Raw genomic sequence first — 23102 nt, forward strand, 5'->3', positions numbered from 1 at the left:
TATATGGGATAACTGGTCAGTATGGACAAGTTGGACCGAAGGGTCTGTTTCCATGCTGTACATCTCTATGACTCGATGTTGGTTGTTAAAGTGGCAGTCTCTGTGTATGTGGGAACCAGTCACCCTGGCTAGTTTGACAGGATTGCCTTTATGCATTTATTTCCTGACTTTTAATTTTAAAACACCGTACCTCTATCTCTCTATTTGAATTTTGTCGAACCTTACCCCATATAACTTTACAGAAAGTGAGGGTTCTCTCTCACAGATTTACAAACGAGAGAGACCGTATTGTATTTACAAACGAGAGGGACCGTATCGAGTCGGAAGAGATAGGAGAGGTCTTGAATGAGTACTTTTCTTCAGTATTTACAAATGAGAGGGACCGTATTGTTGAAGAGGAGAGTGTGAAACGGACTGGTAAGCTAGAAGAGATACTTGTTAGGAAGGAAGATGTGTTGGACATTTTGAACAACTTGAGGATAGACAAGTCCCCCGGGCCTGGCGGGATATATCCTAGGATTATGTGGGAAGCAAGAGAGGAAATTGCAGAACCGTTGGCAATGATCTTTTCGTCTTCACTGTCAACGGGGGTGGTACCAGGGGACTGGAGAGTGGCAAATGTTGTGCCCCTGTTCAAAAAAAGGGAATAGGGATAACCTCGGGAATTACAGGCCAGTTAGTCTTACTTCGGTGGTAGGCAAAGTAATGGAAAGGGTACTGAGGGATAGGATTAATGAGTATCTGGAAAGACACTGCTTGATTAGGGACAGCCAGCACGGATTTGTGAGGGGTAGGTCTTGCCTGACAAGTCTTATTGAATTCTTTGAGGAGGTGACCAAGCATGTGGATGAGGGTAGAGCAGTGGATGTAGTGTACATGGATTTTAGTAAGGCATTTGATAAGGTTCCCCATGGTAGGCTTATGCGGAAAGTCAGGAGGCATGGGATAGTGGGAAATTTGGCCAGTTGGATAGAGAACTGGCTCACCGGTCGAAGTCAGAGAGTGGTGGTAGATGGTAAATATTCAGCCTGGAGCCCAGTTACAAGTGGAGTTCCGCAGGGATCAGTTCTGGGTCCTCTGCTGTTTGTAATTTTTATTAATGACTTGGAAGAGGGAGTCGAAGGGTGGGTCAGTAAATTTGCAGACGATAAGAAGATTGGTGGAGTTGTGGATAGTGAGGAGGGCTGTTGTCGGCTGCAAAGGGACTTAGATATGATGCAGAGCTGGGCTGAGGAGTGGCAGATGGAGTTCAACCCTGTCAAGTGTGAGGTTGTCCATTTTGGAAGGACAAATAAGAATACGGAATACAGGGTTAAAGGTAGGGTTCTTAGTAAGGTGGAGGAGCAGAGGGATCTTGGGGTCTATGTTCATAGCTCTTTGAAGGTTGCCACTCAGGTGGATAGAGCTTGTAAGAAGGCCTATGGTGTATTAGCGTTCATTAGCAGAGGGATTGAATTCAAGAGTAATGAGGTGATGTTGCAGCTGTACAGGACCTTGGTTAGGCCACATTTGGAGTACTGTGTGCAGTTGTGGGTTGCCTCACTTTAGGAAAGATGTGGAAGCTTTGGAGAGGGTGCAGAGGAGATTTACCAGGATGTTGCCTGGAATGGAGAATAGGTCGTACGAGGATAGATTGAGAGTGCTAGTGCTTTTCTCATTGGAACGGCAAAGGATGAGGGGTGACTTGATAGAGGTTTATAAGATAATCAGAGGAATAGATAGAGTAGACAGTCAGAAACTTTTTCCCCGGGTACAAGAGAGTGTTACAAGGGGACATAAATTTAAGGTGAAGGGTGGAAGGTATAGGGGGATGTCAGGAGTAGGTTCTTTACCCAGAGAGTGGTGGGGGCATGGAATGCGCTGCCTGTGGGAGTGGCAGAGTCTGAATCATTGGCAACCTTTAAGCGGCAATTGGATAGGTACATGGATAGGTGTTTAAGCTAGGACAAATGCTCGGCACAACATCGTGGGCCGAAGGGCCTGTTCTGTGTTGTATTGTTCTATGTTCTATGTTCTAGATGGGTGCAAGGACATGGGCAGGAACATCTGTAAGCTCTGTTATTCAGTTTGATGCAAAATAATTTGTGTGTGTGAGTCATTAAGTAAATACTACATTTCAAAAGTGGTTAATTCTTCAGGAATGAGCTTGAAATGCAAGTTGTGTTAACCACTACTTGTCATGGTAAACAGTCATTAATGGAGACTACTAATATTGAGTCCAAGAGCAGAGTAAATGTGCAGATGGTAGTGGGAAGTACGTTTGTGGAATTCTTAACTGCCTGTGTTAGTGATACAAAAACATATTCAGCCCCATAAAAAGGAATTGCCCTTGTTCAGATCTTCAAAATATGTCCCTGATGATCAGGAGAAGCCATCTGTATAGGAGAGCTGTGATCACAAATAGTTGGTGCATAAAGTACACTGTGGGTTCAGTGCAGGAGAAGGCATAGTTCTGAAGGAACATAACCCCATATTCCCTTTAATCCCAAATGAAATCTCTGAGCTGGGTGAAACCTTACAAGCAGATAGATCAGGGGATTTCATAAACATACAAAATCAATTTGTGCCGAAGCACATTATCAAACAGTTTAATTATTGTTCTTGTGAGTGTAAGGCATGTTACAGCAATCCTTTATATGTTGGTATTGAAGAATGTTATGTCTTTCTGTGGGTAATCGTAATATTTAGTTGCGTGAGGTTTGAAAATTAGTAAAGTTCCCCGCAGAGTTTTAAGAAACGTTCACACAGCTAGCTGAGTGGGCGATGATGATTATCTGTTACTTCACATGGCCTTGCAAATAACTAAAAGCAAACCCCACTTTGAAATGAAACGCCTAATTTAAGGAAAAGATTAGAGTATGTAACATGTCTTCAGAAAGACCATTCTTGTGACCTGCTACATATATCAACCTTGTATCATGATCAGAAATTCCTTACCCCCTCTTCTGAAGCTGGTGACTTTTCTTGGAGTCTAAAGATGCTGATTGTCTGTCATGATCTTGCCCAAATAGTGAATTGCCACCTGCAAGCTTAGACTTTGAGTGTTGGCAGATGTATTTGAATTTCAGACATGATTTGACTTCCAAATGCAAATATCTCCAACGTAGGTCATGAGATGGTGATTGGGAGCAAGGGTCATTGCCTCTGCTGCCATCTTGCATGAGAACAGTTACTTCAACATGAAGCAGGAGTCAAAGCTCAGTGCTGCCCCCTATACGCAGATCCAGGAGTGAACCTGAGCTGCCCACCTTAAAGGTGTCCCCCCCCCAACCATTGTGCATGAACATGTGTTTGAATTTCCAAACTGAGGGAGAGAATCTTACTATTCACTTCGCATATATCCTCACATAAAATTCACTCTCGTGTGAAAGTTGCAACCTTAATTTGTGCCCTAAGATAATGTAATATTTCATACACTTTGTCTAAAAATTGACCCTAGTTTTTCAGGGAAGGAAGTATAATCCAGGAGAGATATAAGTGGTTTGACTCATTGAAAAAAAATCAGTATTATTGAAAATAATTACCAGCAATCAAGTAAGTGTTAAATAATTAATAAGGATGAAATGTAAGTCATTTGTAATGTTTTAAAATAATTGCTAGATAAGGTATAAACTCTTTTAAAAATACCAGAAGAACTGCGGATGCTGTAATTGAGCAACAAAAACAGAAATTGCTGAAAAAGCTCAGCAGGTCTGGCAGCATCTGTGGAGAGAAATCAGAGAAAACGTTTCAGAACTGACAGGAAGTGGAACTCGACCTGAAATGTTCACTCTGATTTCTCTCCACCGTTGCTGCCAGACCTGCTGAGCTTTTCCAACAATTCCTGTGTTTGTCTCTGATTTACCGCATCTGCAGTTCTTTCGGCTTTTAACTCTTCAATGGTATTAGATTTTACTTTACTCCGTTGTGATGGTTTTTGTTGGATTTCACATGGGTCCAAAATTCAGCACATGTATCAACCTGTGGGAAACATTTGACCTGTATCTTAAAAAAGTCAAAAAAGCATTAATGTCAACAATGTGTCTTTTACACGAGTACAGTACTGTATGGACAACTGGTCAGGGAATGCATCCTTTTAGTACAAATGGAAGCCATTGGCACGTTAAAGTGGGCAGTTTTTACACATTTCTGTCAAGGTGCAAGTCGTGGGGGGCGGGGGGGTGGTTTAAAGCGGGGGCAGATTTGCTAACAACTGTCACCACAAAGCCCACCCCTACCCCAGAGTGTTCACTGTCCGAGTACTCACATGACATCATTGAATGTGCAAGATTGCATAGTACTCAGTAGTCTCTAAAGAGATAGCACCAGCTAATCCAGAGGTAATTACTGCCAACAAACTGCTTATGAACACCTGCTTCATTTAACCATAAAGTGCTTGTTTTCAAAAAAAAAGAACAAAAATCTTAAAATGCATATTTGCTTCCCAATAACGCCCTGTAATGTAGATGACCCTTTTCCAACCAAAATAGGAAGTATATAAACACTTTGCCTTCCCAATCCTTGCTGATTTTTTTAATGGGTTTTGTTAAAGCTCCTCTCCAGCAGCTGTCACTACAGGTGATGAACAGTAAATCTCACCAGATGCAGCCATGCAAATAAAAAAAAATACAATATCCCAGTTACTGAATATCCATACTCCATAAATATTTCAGCTCCCAGTACAGGAAATTCAAGAGACTTTAATGGTATTAAAGGTTGGTGTGATTCGGTGGGGAGTGGGGTCGTGGCAGGGCTCGGGTGGGGAGGAAGGAACAGAGAGCTCCTCCTGTATATTGTGTCGTGTTCCTTATGCCTGGACAGAACATTTTCGTAAACTGCGAGACCGAGCGGGAAAGTGGTTAGGAGCGAGTGGGTTCATAAATATTTGATGATGCGCATTTCTTTCTGATTTGATCCACTTTTTAAGAGTTGTGACCTGACAGCTGCTATCAGTTGTCGAAAAGGGGGTCAAACTCATACTCTGAACAAATGGAATCAAGAAGGTGTTGCATTGCCCTGTTGGCAGGAGGAGCCAACACACATGCACACACACCAACCCTGGACTGACAGCTTTATCAACCCTTCCAGTCTTCCAAATTCCATTGTTCCTGACATCTGTTTCGGCAAGTGATTAATTGCAATTAGTGAACAGTTTGAAAGCCCGTGGAAGAGCATTTCAGCAGAAACTCATCAAGATTAATGAGATGAGGCAGTTGTCAGAGGGACCTCTCTTGCAGTTTTTTTTTAGTGAGCCGGGGTATGCTGTAAGTGTAGAGTGTTGGCAGCATTCCGATTGAGGACTCTCTTCTCTGCCTGCAGAATGGTCATGTTAAATTAGAGCCACCGCCATCCTTTTTGAGCAAGTGGGGAAAATAAGCAGTGCTATATGTTTTTCATGTGGGACATCTGGTATTCATTTTCCTTTCATAAATTGTCAGGTCACTGGGAAGTGGTGCCTGCTACAAGAAGACAACTTACCCTTTGCAGATAGCTTAAGGGGGCTTTTGAAAATGGCCCAGTTCCTATTGACCCCATCAGACAATGTTTTAAAAATAAAGTAAATACTATGGTTTTGGTATTTTTATTTATTTCCTCGGATTAAACCGTTTCCCCTCTTCAGTTTTATGCAGTGACTCTCTCTCTCTCTCATCCTCAATTTTATTTTTTTGGCCAACACACACTGTCTACTGTTACACAACTGCTGCTCAGCAATATCACGATGGCAAAGACGGGTTCAGGAAGTCTTTAAGTAGAGATGTCACAATATTGTAATGTGTCAATACCATTGTGTCTGCTCAGAAAGGATGTCTCGCTGTGCTTTAAAATGAAAATCAAAACAGACTCCCTCCTGCCCAGTCTGGGAAAAAAAACAGAAAGACACAGAGATTGCATCTCCAGGTGTCCTGAAGTGTTCTGAAGAGCCTGGAAATGTGACCACAGTGTCGGAAAAGTGGCAGCCGATCTGTGTCACAACAAAACAGCCATACAATATTGGATATGTTGTCTAAAACATAATAGATGTCTTCAAAATCAGGAAGGCATTTGCCAAAGTGGACACAGAGACTCTTCTCCATTTCGTGGACAAGAACATGTAAGACAGAGAAGGAATTCAAAGGACCCTCTTTCCCCAGAAACTAGTGAGATTGTGGGCCGGGACGGGGAGTGGATGAAGTGAATAATGAAGATGCATGTAAGAGGAAACAATGAATGACTGGACATAAATAGACACTGGTTCTTAATTAGTTAGGGGATCAAAGATTACAGGAAGAACACAGGAGAATGGGGGTGAGAAACGTATCAGTTTTGGCAGAGCGCACTTAATGGGCCAAATGGTCTAATTCTTCTCCTTTTTGTTATGGTCTTTAAACAGTTGGATATTTTACATTGTTGCTCACCGTACAAAAACCAAAAGCATTTGACTGTATAACAAATAATATCCTATTCTATTATTACAGTGAAGCTATTTGAGGTCTAATTCCCTAACTCAGAGACACTCTAAGGCTAATTAAAGGCTGATTGTTCTTGGGTAGATTGGAAGTGATTTTGAGAATACTTTTTACTAACTAGCTTGGATTTCCTCAACATATCGACTGACTCTTGCTTTTGCTTCTCACCGATGCCAAAGTAAGGTGTCAGAATTGACTGACCTCTTTTTGTATCCAAACCTTTGATATCTCTAGACTCAATGATTCTAGTGCTCCCCTGGCTAGCTTCCAATCTACTACTATTCACACCCACCCCATCCCAATCCCAGCGTTAAATAGTTTCCCGGCAGCTGAGAGGATTGTGGGTATCTCTCCCCTTCTCAACCACCTCCAGCTTTTTAACCATGATGCCCCCAAAACTCCAGTCCGTTATATCTTGTGAGAGCACGTTTAAAGTTTATGTCCTGTTCACTGTCTTCATTTTTGGGCTGATGACTGTGGTCAGTAATAGGTGAGGTTACAAGTCAAGGTCCTGCTGTGTTTGATTCACTGACGAATTAACAGACTGGATACAGTAGATCTCTGGAGAGAAGGAACTGAAACACACACCATTTTAAGATTGTTTTTGAATTTGTAATTTAGAAAGTCAAATGCAAAGGGGTAAAAAGCACGAACTATTCCAATTCTTGGAATTGTTTTTTAAGACATTTCCTATAAAGCATTAGGCTTGATGTCATTCAGTTATTTTTGGTTTCTGTTAGCTGACTGGATTTACTACAGTTCCAGCATGCTTACCAATCAGATCAGAATCGGTGAGAAAAATGGATTTGAATAAGTGGGTTTTATTTGAGAAGAGTGAACTCTACAACAGAATCTTACATTAATAGGAAATGTGTAAAGCACAGGGCTGTAGTAACGCTCATGGAAAGTTAGATAGCTATTAGTAAGTTGTGAGGCAATGTCTACAGGGAGTTACGTGTGATCCATCTGGTATCTGCAGTGATGGGTTTTAATGCCATCATGAGGGAACTGGATGTGACTATGTTGTGTCTGAAAAGACACACACACACACACACACACTCCAGCTACCCCATGCTAATGGACTTTCAACGTCATCCTAAGTGGCATCTCTGCCTCCAACCTATGGCATTCACGACTAAGTCAATAAATGCTCAAAAAAGAAAGCCATTGCTTTTATAAAATGCTTTCCTATGGCTGGAAGCCTGGTCACATGAGGGCACAGCTGAAAATGTGTTGCTGGAAAAGCGCAGCAGGTCAGGCAGCATCCAAGGAACAGGAGAATCAATGTTTCGGGCATAAGCCCTTCTTCCTGAAGAAGGGCTTATGCCCGAAACGTCGATTCTCCTGTTCCTTGGATGCTGCCTGACCTGCTGCGCTTTTCCAGCAACACATTTTCAGCTCTGATCTCCAGCATCTGCAGCCCTCACTTTCTCCACATGAGGGCACAGCCATGATTAGAGATTGCGAACCTTTGCTGGACTTTTGGGAGATGTCAGCAGAAGTGGCGAGCTAATGACATGCTAAGCCTGTGTTCCAAAACAGCACGTGAGGGAAACAACACAGAATTACACTGACGATCAACAGTGTTTGGAGGAAGGTAAAGCTTTACTCATTCTGAACTGGCCCGTGCAAAATCCAGCAATAAGCTTATTTTAAAATTCACTCATGGGACGGGGTCTTCGCTGCTTGGGTTGGTAGTTTTGCCCGTCCCTCGAGCAGGTGACAGTGAACTGCCTCTTCAGCCATTGCAGTCCATGTGCTGTAGGTCAACCCACTGCTCCTCAAAAGCTCTTCTCCATTGGTTGTATAGTTTCAAACTGAGAGCCTGTTGTATTCCAGTTTTCTGGCATGTGTTCTTTGTGAACCTGGGCACCAGGAGATTAGTGAGATTCCAGCAGACGCCCAGGCATTCTGGGAGGGTGATAACCCTATTCAGTTTATGTTCTTTACTGAACTGTTCAAAGGAACCTGGGAGCAGGGGAAGACCCTTCAACCCATCAAGCCTGGCCTGTCATTCTAGCTCAAGGCTGACCATCAATTCCCAACATTTTCCTGCACCAGCCCATATCCCGCGAGGACATTGTATTTGGAAATTTATTGATCACTGTCTTGCACTTACTCAGTGACTGTGTAATACAGTGGTTGAATGCTGTTGAAATAGTAATCCAGTTGATGTGCCGACCTGAATGCAAACACAGCCGTGTGTTGACAAGTTCAAAATGAATGTGCTCCAACTCCTCCCTTAGCCACAGCAATTCAACTTCGTGCCAGATATCTGTGATGTTGGGCAGTGAGCGAGTTGTCACAATAGTACGTCTCCTGGTTTTGTTGTTTGGGCTCTGGGTCATGATGCGGTTATTTGCCAACTTAATTGAGTCCTGTCTGTTTTAAAACGTGACTTTACCATCTCTGGCCATGCAGTTCTCCCCATTCCTCCTGGAGCATTTTGTGATCTGCGCGGTACAATTCCCTCAGTTTCTTTAAAAAGATTCTTATTTGCCTCTGTTCCGGTGAACGGAAAGCTACATTTTGTCTCATTCTCCTTTATTTGACACTCACACACAGAGGGTTTCTGACGAGTGACCAGCTGACATATGGCTGTTGACAGTTAGCACTGAATTCAAACTGCATTAATTTCCTGACACTGAGGGAGTGTCAGCAAGGGGGTCAAAGGTGCTCTGGTAATGGCAGGTGGCTGTGAGACACCAGTGACCTATTGTGACAGGTGTTGCCTTGTGGCTAGTGAGCTACCTCTGACAGTGGAGCATCAAAGCACGTTCCTGGTTTGAAAAAGGGCCGGCTGAGCATGATGTCAACCAATATGAAGTCACCAACGACATGCCCAGAGCTACTCATTTACATTATATGTCTCATCTTATCTACATGGAACCTGTGGGTTAAGGTAAACTCTATTTCTTGCAGGCCAGTGAGTGCACTTATCATTGCCTTTCTTCTTTGGATGGCAGGCCTGATCTGAAGAGAGACTAGATCGGTGCAAACTATATTCACTGGAGTTTGGAAGAATGAAGTGGGGTTAGGGGTCTCATAGAAACCTGTAAACTAGACAGGGTCAATGCAAGAGGATGTTCTCTATGATCACACAGTCCAGAACCAGGGAGTCACAGTCTAAAGATAGAGGGCAGGCCATTTAGGACTGAGATGTCGCGAAATTTCCTCACCCAGATAGTGGTGAGTCTGAGCAATTGTCTGCCAGAGAAAGTTGATTAGGCCAAAACATTGAATAGTTTCAAGGAGATAGATATAGCTATTTGGGCTAAAGGCATCTAAGGCTCTGTGGAGGCAGCAGGGATGGAATATTGAGTTGAGCTGTGATCATGTTGAGTGGCAGAACAGGTTCAAAGGGCCAAATGGCCTGCCCCATTCTTATTTTCTAAGTTCCTGTATTTATGGCCCAATTGGCCAAACATACTTATTCTCTTTTCATGGATGCAGCCCCATCAGCCATCCTTCTTACAATGACCTCTGATAACTGCTTCCAACAGGCCATGATGCTATTGAATAGTAGATGTGGCTTGAGGGGATGAATGGCCTACCCTCTGTATGTTTGTACAGTCGAATCTCCTCGTGCTGTCCCTACCACACAGAGAGGTTTTTGTCGTTTATTTTTAGGAATTCAGGGCCTGCTCAGAGGACTAATTTGAAATAATTTGTTTCCATTTTCTCTGATCTCCTCTTAATAGTGACAGTGGAGTCACAGTTTTCCAAGCTCTTGCCATCTTTCCCAAGCTCTTGCCATCTTTCCCACTTTTCCAGTGGAAACCTGGATGAAGGATGGAATGGATGCCTAGGTTTATTGATTGAGTTGTTTTAGTCCCAGCAGTCAGTCAGCTTTGCTTATTTTCAAAGGACCACCAATGTCACCAAGGAAGTGTAAGAGAGTTTTTGGACTGTGTGAGGAATCGCAGTGCACCTTCTGGGAAGCAGCAGCAAGTTGATAGCAAATGGACAGGCTGATTTGTTTTAAACTCTCTTCCCAGCCACAGGCTATGGGAGGTGAAAATTGATCAACTCCTTCTCCCAAGTCTTAAGTTCCTATCTTTTCACTGTAGCAGCTCACTCCTCTTAGTGTGAGCGGCTAAATTCGGACAATTTATTTTTCCAGGCGGCAACTGCGTGGAAAGAACATCTTGAAGCGAAGTGTTATTTTCTTTAGAAATGGCCTGGAATGGGGGAGGAGTCTACAGACTAATGAGGGTAAGGGTCTTCCTTGCTTTCTGTCTCAGGCCATAGCCCCTGGTCTTGTCCTGTCAGCAGCACTTGATTAATGACTAATTTTTGGGTGGTTGCTAAGCAGGTTCATGCAGGACAGTGCCAGAGGTTAGGGAGTGACAAGGGGTCAGTGAAGTTCAAAAGTCAGCCCCGCTTTGTTGGTGTCCTGTGTAATTATCAAGAAAAGCTTGTTTGTTCACATGGAAGATAATTAATATGCCAGGCTGAATGAAGGTCAGAAGAAATGGACCCTGCCTGACCCCATTTATTGTCCGCCGCAAGATCAGGGGCTGTGCACTTTTCGACCATCTGGACCAGCACTAACCACAGCACCTCCTGAATGGGGCTGACTCAGGTCTGCCAAATCTCACACTTCAGACAAAAATAATGTGGCATCTTTCCATTCTGGGTTTCCTTTGACCAGCAAGCAAGGCAGCTGGTGGAGGCAAGTGTGAGAAGGTGCTGTGTTCCTCCCTGTGTGCAGGAACGTTGATATAATGCTTTGTAATTCCAAGATAAAAACAGTTCCTCGGCTCAAAACTGGCTGAGGTGAGCAGCAGAAGAATCGCATCAAAGGTGGGAAAATCGATTGATTAATACACTTAGGATCGGGGTAGCCAAGTGGACAGATTGATATGATTGTGTGCCTGTGTGAGAGAGAGAGAGTGTGTATTTGTGTGTGTGTGTGAAAGAGTGAGTGTGTGCGTGTGTGTGTGAAGGGAGTGTATGTGTGCTTGTGTGAGAGTGTATGTGTGCGTGAGAGAGAGTGTGTATGTGTGTGTATGAGAGAGTGTGTGTGTGTGAGAGTGTGTGTGCGCGCGTGTGTGTGAGAGAGTGTGCATGTGTGTGAGAGAGAGAGAGTGTGTGTGTGTGTGAGAGAGAAAAAGTGTGTGTGCGCGTGTGGTGAGAGAGAGAGTGTGTGTGTGCGTGTGGTGAGAGAGAGAGTGTGAGTGTGCGTGTGGTGAGAGAGAGAGTGTGAGTGTGTGTGTGAGACAGTGTGTGTGTGCATGTGGTGTGAGAGTGTGTGTGTGTGTGAGAGTGAGTGATTGTGTGTGTGTGCCATGTACGTACACAGTTGTGCAGAATGTACTTAACACACTCACTGATCCAGTAGAACCAAGCTTTGCTGGGTTCCTGTGCAGATGCAATGCTGAGCCTTCCAAAGGTTGACACCATCTGCACAGTGATAAAAAGGCTTGAAGATGATAAATAGGCAAATAGCACTTTTATTGAATTGCAGTTTAGGAACAGCCACTTTGGGTTTGGTGTGTCGCTAATGACAGGCTTATGTTCAAGGAAGACACATAGCTCCCAGTTTAAATCAGCCCTCATTAGGCAGCCTTTTATTGGGGGTAGGGGAATGAAATCAGCCCCGTTTAATGAAAACCTTTCAGCAAGTGGGATCTTTTATTGTCCCAGCAGCTGTTGAAATAAATAGCAAGCTTGTGGAAAAATGACCATTGGCAACTTGGAATAATTGGATATTAATAAAATTACGAGGGTAAAATTTCAATGTCCATTGTTTGTGATGGTTTGCAATTAAAGTGATTATGTCTGCACAATCATCCTGCCTGACATTGTGCATATATAATTTGATGCTGTCACTGTCATCGCTTTCTTTTCAATTGGAAGTGCTGAACTCCAACCTGGCTCCTTGATGATGGGATAGGGGTACGTAAAGTTTGATCGGGATCTGTACGCGTGAGTGGGAATGGTTCAACACTGCTGTGTAAGAGACCAAACTATCCCTGATGCAATTCTACTGGTTGAATCTTTTATGTCTTGCAGTAGTCATGATATAATAGATGAAGTTAATTTCGCAACAAAGCTATTTTTGGTTCAAGATATTCAATACAATGACTTAATGCTGTATTTTGACAAAAGAATTATGTCACTTGCATCATATCTCTTGTGAGTCTTAAATTCCCATGTCAAAAAAAACAGTATTCTGTAAATTCCAAAGATGAGGTACCTTCAAGGTGAAATTGGACATGTTGTCACTGAGCATTCAGTTCACCGATGGAGCCAGTCTAGCAGTGAGGATGATATGGGTAACAAGGTGGTTCTCACACCCACAGTCACTTCAGGAGAGGCCTGTGAATTTCAAACCCTCCCCCCTTCCCCCCACTCTCCCAGATTTCAATAAGTTGCTGAGGTAGGTGGCTGACGTTTTTAATACCAGGGTTTGTTTGAACTGTGAAAAATTACCCACTGCTGTAATTAACAGATTTAGCAGTGTATTCTTCTTTGTCCGCTGGTGCTAGCAAGTGAAAATAAATCAGTTTGAGCAGAAAGTAACTGTCAAAACAATGGCATCCATGGCAGGAAATGCCACAGCCATTCTGCCCATCAACCTTGTCCAGTTGATGGATAAGTCCTTTACTAGGTGCTAAGAAATTCCTCTGTGTGGCTTCACCTGTGCTATTGGCACTTTACCGGATGGTACCCCCTACTCATGCCACATGACCAATACAGCGAGCAGCAAGGCAGATCCCAAGCCTGGTTTCTCATCACCATGCTGGGGATTTATTTTAAAGAATACTTCAGCCTTTTCCTGAAGGAAGCCTCCACAGTCTGCAACCTTTCTGTCCGTAAGAAAACTCCCCCGGCTGTTCTGTTGGATAGCCATATTACCTCTGATTCTTGTTTGGAAGTCTCTTCCAAATATTCTTGGCGGAGGAAGGTTTACTTGATCTTGAATATTGATCAAAGATTGTGACGTTTTCGCTTGTACATTGCTGTCCATGTTAAACAGCCTGCCTACTTCACTGGTTTATCCTTTATTCATTTAATTAAAGACTTGAAGCACGTCTGGATTCGATCATTTCTTGGGTGAGAAGAGATTCACTTGCTGAAGCTTATTTTTGGGGTCAATCTCCTCTCACTCTTTTCTTTACTCTCTCCACTGATATGTGCATTGTCAACGGATCTTACTTTGATGAATTCTCTGCACCCATGCTACCGGCATGGAGTCATGCATGAAAAGGATCATGGATCAGGTATGAACCTATAGCACCCATTCACCAACCTACACTCTGAACGTAGGGTCTCCAAAGGGAACCTTTTAAGATAACTCTCTCTAACTGCATTCAGCAGAATCAGTCAGTGTACTGGTGATGGTCTGGCCCTTACAGAAGCATGTCTTTAATATTGGTGAAAAAGGTAGAATGAACTTCTTCGCTCTGTCAAACTTGGATTGTGTCTGGGATGAGCATTTGACCTACATTTCACTGGATGAATAACTGGTGACTGGCTACAAGTCTATCACTGGTGCTGGATACAAATTTACGGCAATGAAGTGTAAGTCCAAGTGTTAAAGTGCACTGGCTTAAGGGTGCCATTTTCTATGGTGTCTGAGGACCACTGTGCTAAAAATGTCTAGTGTTTTATCTTTTTGTCTGTGTTTGTGCTCTGTTCTGTTCTTCGTCTCTTGCCTCCTTTCACTGATGTCTCTTTATTCCCCCTTCCCCCTTTTTGCTTGTAGCTCATTCAGAAAAAGAGGGCAGTGACTGAATTCAATAAAACCACAAAAGCTACTTTGAACATTCTTTCTTTACTCCTCTCATTTAAAAGATGTTACATTGCTGTGCCTCTCGGTGTGAATACTTTGGCATTCCTGCTGCACTCGCCCTCCTCTGCCCCTGTAATCTGAAGAAAAGTGAGTTGATAATGGATCCGAGTCACTGAGAGTTCCTGACCCCGAAGACAGCAGTGACTAAAGAAGTTTACATTCCTTCTCTCAACTGGTTGCTAAGTGTTGGAATTAGTGTCAGGCTTGTCTCTCAGCAAAGGCAGGCGCCAGAATGTGTAGGAGGCAGCCTGTTCATGTCATGTTATTACAGTGGAAATAACTATAATAAAACAGAAAGGAATCACTAACACTTAAAAGTCTGAACAAGTGAATTTGTCCTCAGTGCTCAAAATAGGGTAGACTGCTGTAATCTGAATCAGGCATTTGTGTCAGAACTCCCTCCCACAGGAAGTTCAATCGAAGGGAAGCAGTGTCTTCAATGAGACGACGTTGTGGGTTGGGATTGAGGAAGGGAGGGGAATGAAGAGGGGAAGGGAGGGAAGGGGGACCAAGTGGAATGGAGTTAGAGTGTTGGGACAGGGGATTCCTAAGAATACAGCATTCTAGTGAAGCAAGTCTTGATTTTAAAATTCTTATCCTTGTTTTTGAATCCCTCATTGGCCTCGCCCCTCCCTATCTCCTTCATCTCCACCAACCCAACAAACTGCAAAAAATATTTCATTCTTCCATAGGATTCGGGTGCTACTGGCAGGGCCACACTTGGTTTTCCGTCCTGAATTGCTCCTTGAACTGAGTGGCTCTGTGGGCCTTTTCAGAATGTGTTTAAGAGCCTACCACGTCACTGTGAGTCTGGAGTCACATGTAGGCCAGACTGGGTGAGGGTGGCAGATTTTATTCCCTCAGTGACTTTGGTGAACCAGATGGATTTTCATGCTAGTTGATGATAGTTGTCATGGTCACCATTACCGAGGTTAGCTTTCAACTTTGATTCTGTTCATAGAGTTTAAATTCCACCAGTTACCATGGTAAGGTTTACTCTCATGACCCCAAAACATTAGACTGGTTCTCTGGATTCCTAGTACAATTGACAATAACACTTTGTTCCCATCGCACTTACTCTTCTAATTCTGGCCTTTAGTGCATTCCCAGTTATAATTTATTTATCACTGGTGATCAGCCCTTCACTGTATAAGTCTCAAGTTCTGGAAGTCCCCCTGTACATGTCTCAGCCTTGCTACCTCCACTAGGGCACTTCTTAAAACTTCTCTTGACCAAAGCTTTGGTCATCTATTTAACGTCTCCATACGTTGTTCATTGTCAGTATAATGTTCCTGTGAAGCACCTTGGGATAAATCATTATGAAGTCATGGATCCATTCACAAAGCCGGTGTGTTTTTATGCAAACGTTTCATTGCCCCATAGGTGACATTATCAGTGCACCTTTGATAAGGTGTTAGTGCTCTGTCCTGCCTGGTATTTATACGTCTCTGTTTGTTGGTACTTCCGGTTCTGTATCTCAGTGGTTTGTATATGGGGTCCAGCTCAATGTGTCTCTTGATTCAGCTCTAATTGGAGTGCCAGGCTTCAAGGAATTCTCTGGCGTGTCTCTGTGTTGCCTATGCTAGGATGGTTACATTGTCCCAGTTGAATTTGTGTCCTTCGTTGTCTGTGTGGTTGGAAATGAGAGAGTGCTGTGGTGTCTGGCAGTGGTGAGCTGATGTTCGTGCACTCGTATGGTCAGTTTTCTTCCTGTTTGTCCTATGTGGTGTCTCTCACAGTCTTTGCAGGGATTCTTGTAGATAACATTCGTCCTGTTGGATGTGGGTGTCAGGCTTTTGACCTTTGCAACAGAGCACCAACCCCTTATCAAAGATGCACTGATGATATCACCTAGCGAGGCGATGAAACGTTTGCAGAAAAACACACCGGCATGGAGAATGAATCCACAACTTCATCCACAGTCCGAGTTACAAACCGTCTCAACAACTCTATACTGTATATCATTATGCTAAAGGCTCTACAGGCAATCTGCAAGTTGTGAACGTGATCTGTTCTTGAGTCCGTTCACAAGTCGATTTGTATGCAAATCAGAACACAATGCAGGAAATGTAAAATTGCTATATGAAAGTGCAGGAAACGTTCACATGTTGAATCGTTAAAATTACACCCCTGTATGGGATTGCCTTTGTAAGCACAAACATTCATCAGTTGAACGTTCTTAAATCGGGACTCCTCTGTACATAGGTGCAAGTTGGTGTTGGCACACTTTCTGTATAACATCAGCATCTCCTGTCTGTGTTCACCGGGCTCAGCCAGGCTGGTATCGATTCACCTCAGGATACGAGGGCACAGTTCACAGGTGGTTCTGTTCAACAATATGGTCTGGCTACCTTACCTGAAAAATGGGGCTGTGTGTGAAAGAAGGATGGGAAGAAGATTGTGGTGATGTTGCCCTGGATAGATCTTGGGGTTTTAATATAAAAACAGAAAGTACTGGAAATACTGAGCAGGTCTGGCAGCATCTGGGGAGAGAGAAACAGTTAATATTTCAAGTTGCTGACCTTTCATTTGATGCAAAACCGTGTTCCAGTTTTCCATTTGCTTCCCTGTTTAGATTTACAATAGTCTTTATTTTCTGAAACAGTCAATCCCCATTTGTATTCCAGTTGACTGATGGCATTACAGGTAATTTACTGCAGAGACAGTGGAAGATATTTTAATAAGTCCCAGTAAAGAAGTGTTATCATTTTTGATGAATGAGAACAGAAGGCAAAGTCATGTGCGCTCATGCGAGTTTAAAAAGTTTGTAAAATTGCAGTAACAAAAAAAAAGCTGATCTACGTTAAAGGCCAGAGGGTCTCGAGTTATCTTGAATTATCACCTTCTCAGAGGTTTGATCAAACAGTGTGAGAAAAGGAAATGCAGAAAATAGGTGCTGGCACACCCTTCACATGCAATCTTCTGACTCATAGTTTGTAATCTGAAATTGTCACGTACATTGGAAAAGAACTGATTAGAAAAAACTTTCATTCTTTTTGTTTGGACCAGGGTGAAAGACTGAAAGCACGAGGCTATCAATTGGTCTGAATTGGATCTCTGGATACCTTTAGAAAGTGCTGTCTCTGTGAAGAGTGGGAGGGAGCTGCTGTGGCAATCCACAACATTGACTCTGACCCCATGAGTTACACACTGCCGAATTCCTAGTCTCTGATCTGTATTTTGAGCCACTGTATTTATATGGCTGGTTCTCTTGGGTTTCTGGTGAATGGTAACTCCCAGAATGTTGATATGGGGAGTTTCAGCAGTGGTAGTGTTGAGGAGAGATGGCAACTTCTCTCCTGTTAATGCTTATTGTCTGTCTTTCGTGTGGTGTGAATGTTACATGTCAGTCGCCAGCCCAAACCCGGATGTTGTCAAGGTTTTGCTGCATTTGGATATACTCTGCTTCAGTATCTGCTAAGTTGCAATCGGTGCTGATCATTGTGCAATGATCAGCAAATATTCCCACTTCTGATCTAACATTGGAACGATGACCATCTTTATCTGAAAAAATGCCAAGAGAGAACCTGGCACCAATGGTTTTGTTTGACAGACTGTATTGCATCTGTCAGATGTGTTATATATTGCCGGAGTTGATCTTATTTGGAGACGACGGGAGGCAGGAGGAGAGGCAGTTGAAATTCTGCCTCTTTTCTTTAAAGTGTAAAACAGATGCTTGTTCATTTCCTTAATCCCTTTTTTATATGAGATTGTGAAGGGAATTCTTGCCCAACTTTAAAATCCCTTGTGTCAGCTTTCAGTTCATTGCTGTCTGCGTTCTTCCCTGCGCGCAGGTATGGACATATGTATGTTGATATGTGTATACAAGCATGTTTAGTAGACATACACCTGATAAGGACCGCATGTCCTCCTTTGCTTGAATTCCCTGCTGGTCAAAAGATATTCCGAATCCAAGGGTACTGTACGCATTAAGCTGTCACTCACAGAGCAGCTCCTGTATGGGACCAGAGGGGAAGAATTGATTCTTTCAAACAGCCTTCTCAATACATTCTGTTGAAAGTACTTTTGGTTGCCATCTTTTTGCTCAACTGGGTGACCCCTGGTGTTAAAGTTTTTAATATACTAAACATCTTAAAATGACAGCGTTCACAACCAAACTTGGCCAAGAATTGGTCATTGTATATTTTGAAATTGGTCCAATAAGGATTCCTTCTGGAATTGCCTGCAACTTGAGTGCAAAGCAAGAATCTCTCCAAAAGTACAAAATCTAGGAGCCAGGATGTCTGCGACTTCTTAATTGATAGGGATATGAACTCACTCAGCGTCAGCCTGACAGTAGTCAGACTTTGTAGCCTTAAAGGGGCGTGCGCGCGCGTGCACACACACACACACACACACACACACCAGCAGATGGATGATGCACGAGGGGTGATCCTTAATCCTGAGCTCTGGTCTGGAAAATCACACAGCGTTGCAGTCCAGTATTCTGCCCTCACTCTCTGCAAGTGCAGCTGCCCCACTGCCAGCACACAGTCCTCCTTTATTGAGCCTTTCATGGTATTATGTAAATAAAATGATTGAAGGTCAACTTACTGACTTGTCAGAGCTTTGCTCATCTATTCATGTGCATCCAGTAATTTGAATGTCTCCTGGTGTAGTCTTCATATTTGTATGAATGTATGATAGGGTTTGTGTATCCAACTCTGTGTTAGTGTGAGTTGATTTACATATTTGTGTGTGTTACAGTGTATATTTGTACAATTGTTAGTGTGTGTTCTAGTATGCATTTCTGTATGTGTCATTAGTGTGTATATTTTTGTGTGTTCTATTTGTGTTCATGTTCCAGTATGTGTCAACCCGATGTGTTTTGTGTGTGTGTTCCAGTGTGTGTTAGCACCATGAATTGGTGTGTGTATATGTTAGCATCTGTGAGTTCTAGAGTACATGTTTATGTGCGTGTTCCAGTACGTGTCAGCGTCATATGTTTGTGTTCTAGAACATATATTTGTGTGTGTGTGTTAGCGCATATGTTTGTGTGTGTCTATGTTGTGTGTGTGATCTAGAGTACACACGTGTGTTTATACATGTTTCAGTACATGTCAACGCCACATGTTTGTGTGTGTATATGTTAGTGTGTGTGTGTTCTAGAGTACTTATTTATGTGTGTGTGTTCTAGAGTACATATTTGTGTGTGTGGGTGTTCTAGAGTATGTGTTTCTGTGTGTGGTGCTGTACTTGTTCCCCACCTACTAGCATCTGGGCATGACTGTACCTCAAAACCCCTAGGCTGGGGTTGTGGCAGAACAGATTTTGAAAGGTCTTTTCACAGTGGCTATAGAGGAGGATTTTCAGGGATCTTATTTGCAAACTGTTTCACTGACAGTGCAGGTGTCCAGTGGTAGAATGTGGGAAGCACACTGTGATTTGATTGGGAGAAAAGCCCTAATTTCGATTTATCCTTAAGGAAATGCTTTGCTGTACATGAACCATCAGCAAATGCTTTATTTGAAAGGGAAGAATCCCAGAGGATACAGCTGAGCTCTCCTGACAGCAGTTGCCTGCCTGGATGTGAAATCCCAGGAATTTGATAGAGTGAGAGTAATGGCTGCTCCTTCACAACCTTTGACCTGTTGGGATGAGACAGGTCCTCTTCTGTTTCTCCTCATTCCAACCATGTGTCAGGACAACCCATGCTGTCTCAGGCACACCAATAAAGCTGGGCCCCACCACCAGCAGCACTCTGCACTCCTTAGTATTATTTTGGCAGAATGAGAGACGATGAAAGAAAAGCTATCATTTTGTAACGGTGTGTTGCTTTAAATGTTATCAGTGAAACATTCCTGTGGGAAAATGATAACTTTTCTTCTCTGCAGTTTATCACCAGGTGACTTTGACTCCTTCTATAAAACCCACAAGTAAACACATTATTCTATCAGCTTTTGTCAGTGTGTTAAGTAGTTTAGCACAGTACTACATGTCCGACCATGAAGAAGACATTGATCACATTATACACAGGATTTTATTGAATCTAAAAAGCATGCCAACAGTGTCAGAACAGCAGACTGTATCCGTGTATTTATTCAAATAAAGGCCTTTGACCTGAATGTGTAGGTTTGTTTTTCAGCAATATGTCAGCCGCTTTAGGGGAGCTCTTCACTTTGTAGGTGTGAGTCAGTCTGCTGTGAGAATTTTTTTCTGCTTGCAGATTAGGAATGCAATAGGATTTGGCAGAGGGAACAGGCAGTGAATGCCTTATCTTTTTTTGTATAATTTTGTCCTTTTTTTGAAAGAAAAAGCTGCATTTTTTTGTGTTTTGAGCTGTGAGGAGAAATGAGAAGCAGCGCCAATTAAATGCTTTGGTTCCACAAACTTCAGGCGAGATGCCTGAGCCATCATTGCAGAGTCCTAATTAGCAGCTCTGGGTGAGAGGTCACTGGTAGCTCAGCCATCTTGACAACTCTCTTATCAAGTGCAAAGAGAGAGGGGGGAATAGAGTTGGTTCATGGGTAACAGAAGAGGAGGAGGAGGAGAGAGAGGGAAAGAAAGAGATAAAGAAAAAAAAGGCTTCCATAATTCAGGACTGGCCCAGTGTAGAAAAAGCTGTGTGAGGCGTTAAGTGGGATCATCTCAGTCTGTGTCTAACATGAGCGATTGGCTTTTCCCCCTGCAAAGCTGCACGCTTCTGTTGCTGCTGGCTCCCCAAAGAGAGCATACGTACACATAGTGAGAGAGAGAGTCTCGGCTGTCAGAAAGCTAATGTTGTGTGAGTGAAGTTATCAGGCTCTGTGGGAGGCGGAGGACCGCAGCTGCAAGGGGACTCCTGCTTTCGGGCAGCGCTAGCCTGACTCAGGGAAGAGTGATGTAGGGGGCTCCTGTACCAGACTCTGATGGTTTCTCTTTGTCACAGCCCAGACAATATGATCGAGATGAAAAGCTGGTCGTCACTGCTCCAGAATCTCAGTAAGTACCGCTGGAGCGATTGAGCACTTTAATGAATTGTTAAGGGACTGTCGCTGCTCCCTCTGAGTGTTAAAATCCTTTTTTCAAAAAAAAATCCCTTTCCCTTTGTTCTCCTCTTATCCAGCTGTTGAAAGATTCCACATCTGCATGTAGTATTGCGATGTAGAGCAGGGCCATGGTAATTCATTATGTATGCACTATTTAACATGACTATGATCTGTAACTAGTGTCACTTCTGTTTTTTTTAAATATAAAACCCACAAACAAAGGCTTTCACACCAAATACCTGACACCAGCCCTAAGCAGGTCGCAAACCTTTGACCTTTGCCCCTGACCCTGAGACGGTGCCCTGTTAATGTTGAGTGAAGGAGCTGGCCTAATGTCAGTTCTTTCTGGAGAGACATAAATAAATTGAGTCTGCTGAGGTGGAATTCGAGATTACCTTCAGTCCTGGGGAAAGAAGGATAAGGCGACTGCTTGTGTCTTTTTTTCAAAATTCTGAAATCTCTCTCGTAAGTTATTCCATTTATTTCAGAGAATTTTAAAAAAAAGTACAGCTGTTGGGATGTGTGCCTGTACTGAATCACATAATCCCTTTAGGAAACCGCTCAGGCTCATCTGATGGAAGATTACCATTCAACTCATTGACTCCGTGATGTAGGATCCTGTTAAGTTAAACACGATGTGATGCTCAGTGTCACACGTTTCCATCCCTCCCTCGCTGCTGTAAAACTTTTCATTCAGTCTCTGCTGCCTTAAAGCTTTCAGTGTTTTGACATTTTATTTTGGTAGCTCGCAAAACTGCCCATTCCAGACGGCATAAAAATTTAATGTTAATAGACTGATGGGCAGAGGGATAAAAGCCTAAAGTGACTCTGTTGCCCGTCAGATTACACAGATTGCTGCACTGAGCAGCATTAAGGGGATGAGATGGGGGCTTTTAAAAAAAACCCACTGCGAATAGGAATTAGTTGAGACAGCCAAAATGGATCCAGGTTGCTTGGTATCAGGAAGAAGAGGGAGAGAGGGAGCCTGAGGAGGAATTTTACCCTCCAGCGCAGCAGAGGGCAAAAAGGCATCACTTAAGGTTCATTGCTATCAACGCTCTTTTCCCAAGAGGATTAGCGGCTGTGGCAGATCTGAGATGATGTTTGTACAAGCTGCCTGGCTAGTGAAACGCCGTAACAGGCTCCCACAGAAATAATGCATCATTATTTTGGTTTCTTTCAGCCCGGGCTCAGGGGGTCAGAGCGAATCCGCTGGCGTCTAAAGAAGGTTTTTGAAGAGGGATCTCAGAAATGAGCCAGTAAAAATGTTTGCGCTCAATCATCAAAGTGAAAAAAATCTGAATTCCACAATGGATTTGGTTGTTCTGACCAGGGTTTTAGAGAGCTGCATAGGCCAGGATGATCACAAGAGCCTATTCCTTGCTTGTAGTGGTCACCACCAATGCCAGGTTAGGGTGGTGCAGGACGGGGCAGTATGTAGGTGGCTGAGAGTTGGTAATCCGCCGGCAACTCACAGTCATAGGAGCCAGGTAAATTCAAACTGAGAGACAGAGACTTTAAAATGACAGTGGTGAACTTTGCCAGAGATGCAGGTGGGTGTTTGATCAAAACACCTTCCCAATTTTCTACCCATCACGAATGCATGATTTTGTCATTTTTTTTTCTTTAAATGAATGCCACATTTCCCTTTTGTTCAAATGTCAAGCAGCACGTGTGGAAACTGGTTTGATGAGGGTTGTACAGTTCTTCCTGTTACAACATTCTCCGCACAGATTTATGGCAACTGCATGAAAATTGTGAGAGGCGTGGCTGTTAGATCCAAACAGATACATCATAAAATCTTCATAGAATCCCTACAATGTGGAAGCCCATTGAGTGCGCACTGACCGTCTGAAGAGCGTTCCACTCTGAACCAGCCTCCTCCCCTTTCCCTGTAACCCTGCATTT

General features: G+C 43.2%; 1 protein-coding gene across 8 annotated transcripts in view; it reads left to right on the forward strand.

Annotated features, from left to right (window-relative positions):
* gse1b (Gse1 coiled-coil protein b) overlaps positions 1-23102 on the forward strand; it is a 693846-nt gene that overhangs the window by 415932 nt on the left and 254812 nt on the right. Inside the window, exon 2 of one of the 8 annotated variants that reach the window (XM_043706602.2) lies at positions 21095-21147. The exons of 6 other annotated variants lie outside the window; for them this stretch is intronic. In XM_043706602.2, coding sequence (XP_043562537.2) covers positions 21095-21147 — 53 coding nt within the window. Of the gene's footprint in view, positions 1-21034; positions 21148-23102 lie in introns of those variants that run through there. One more of the 8 variants, XM_087995725.1, reaches the window with a different exon arrangement.

Source organism: Chiloscyllium plagiosum, unplaced genomic scaffold (assembly GCF_037043375.1).
Source record: "Chiloscyllium plagiosum isolate Xiang-an unplaced genomic scaffold, Cpla_swu_hap1 HiC_scaffold_17, whole genome shotgun sequence".
Lineage (NCBI taxonomy): Eukaryota > Metazoa > Chordata > Chondrichthyes > Orectolobiformes > Hemiscylliidae > Chiloscyllium > Chiloscyllium plagiosum.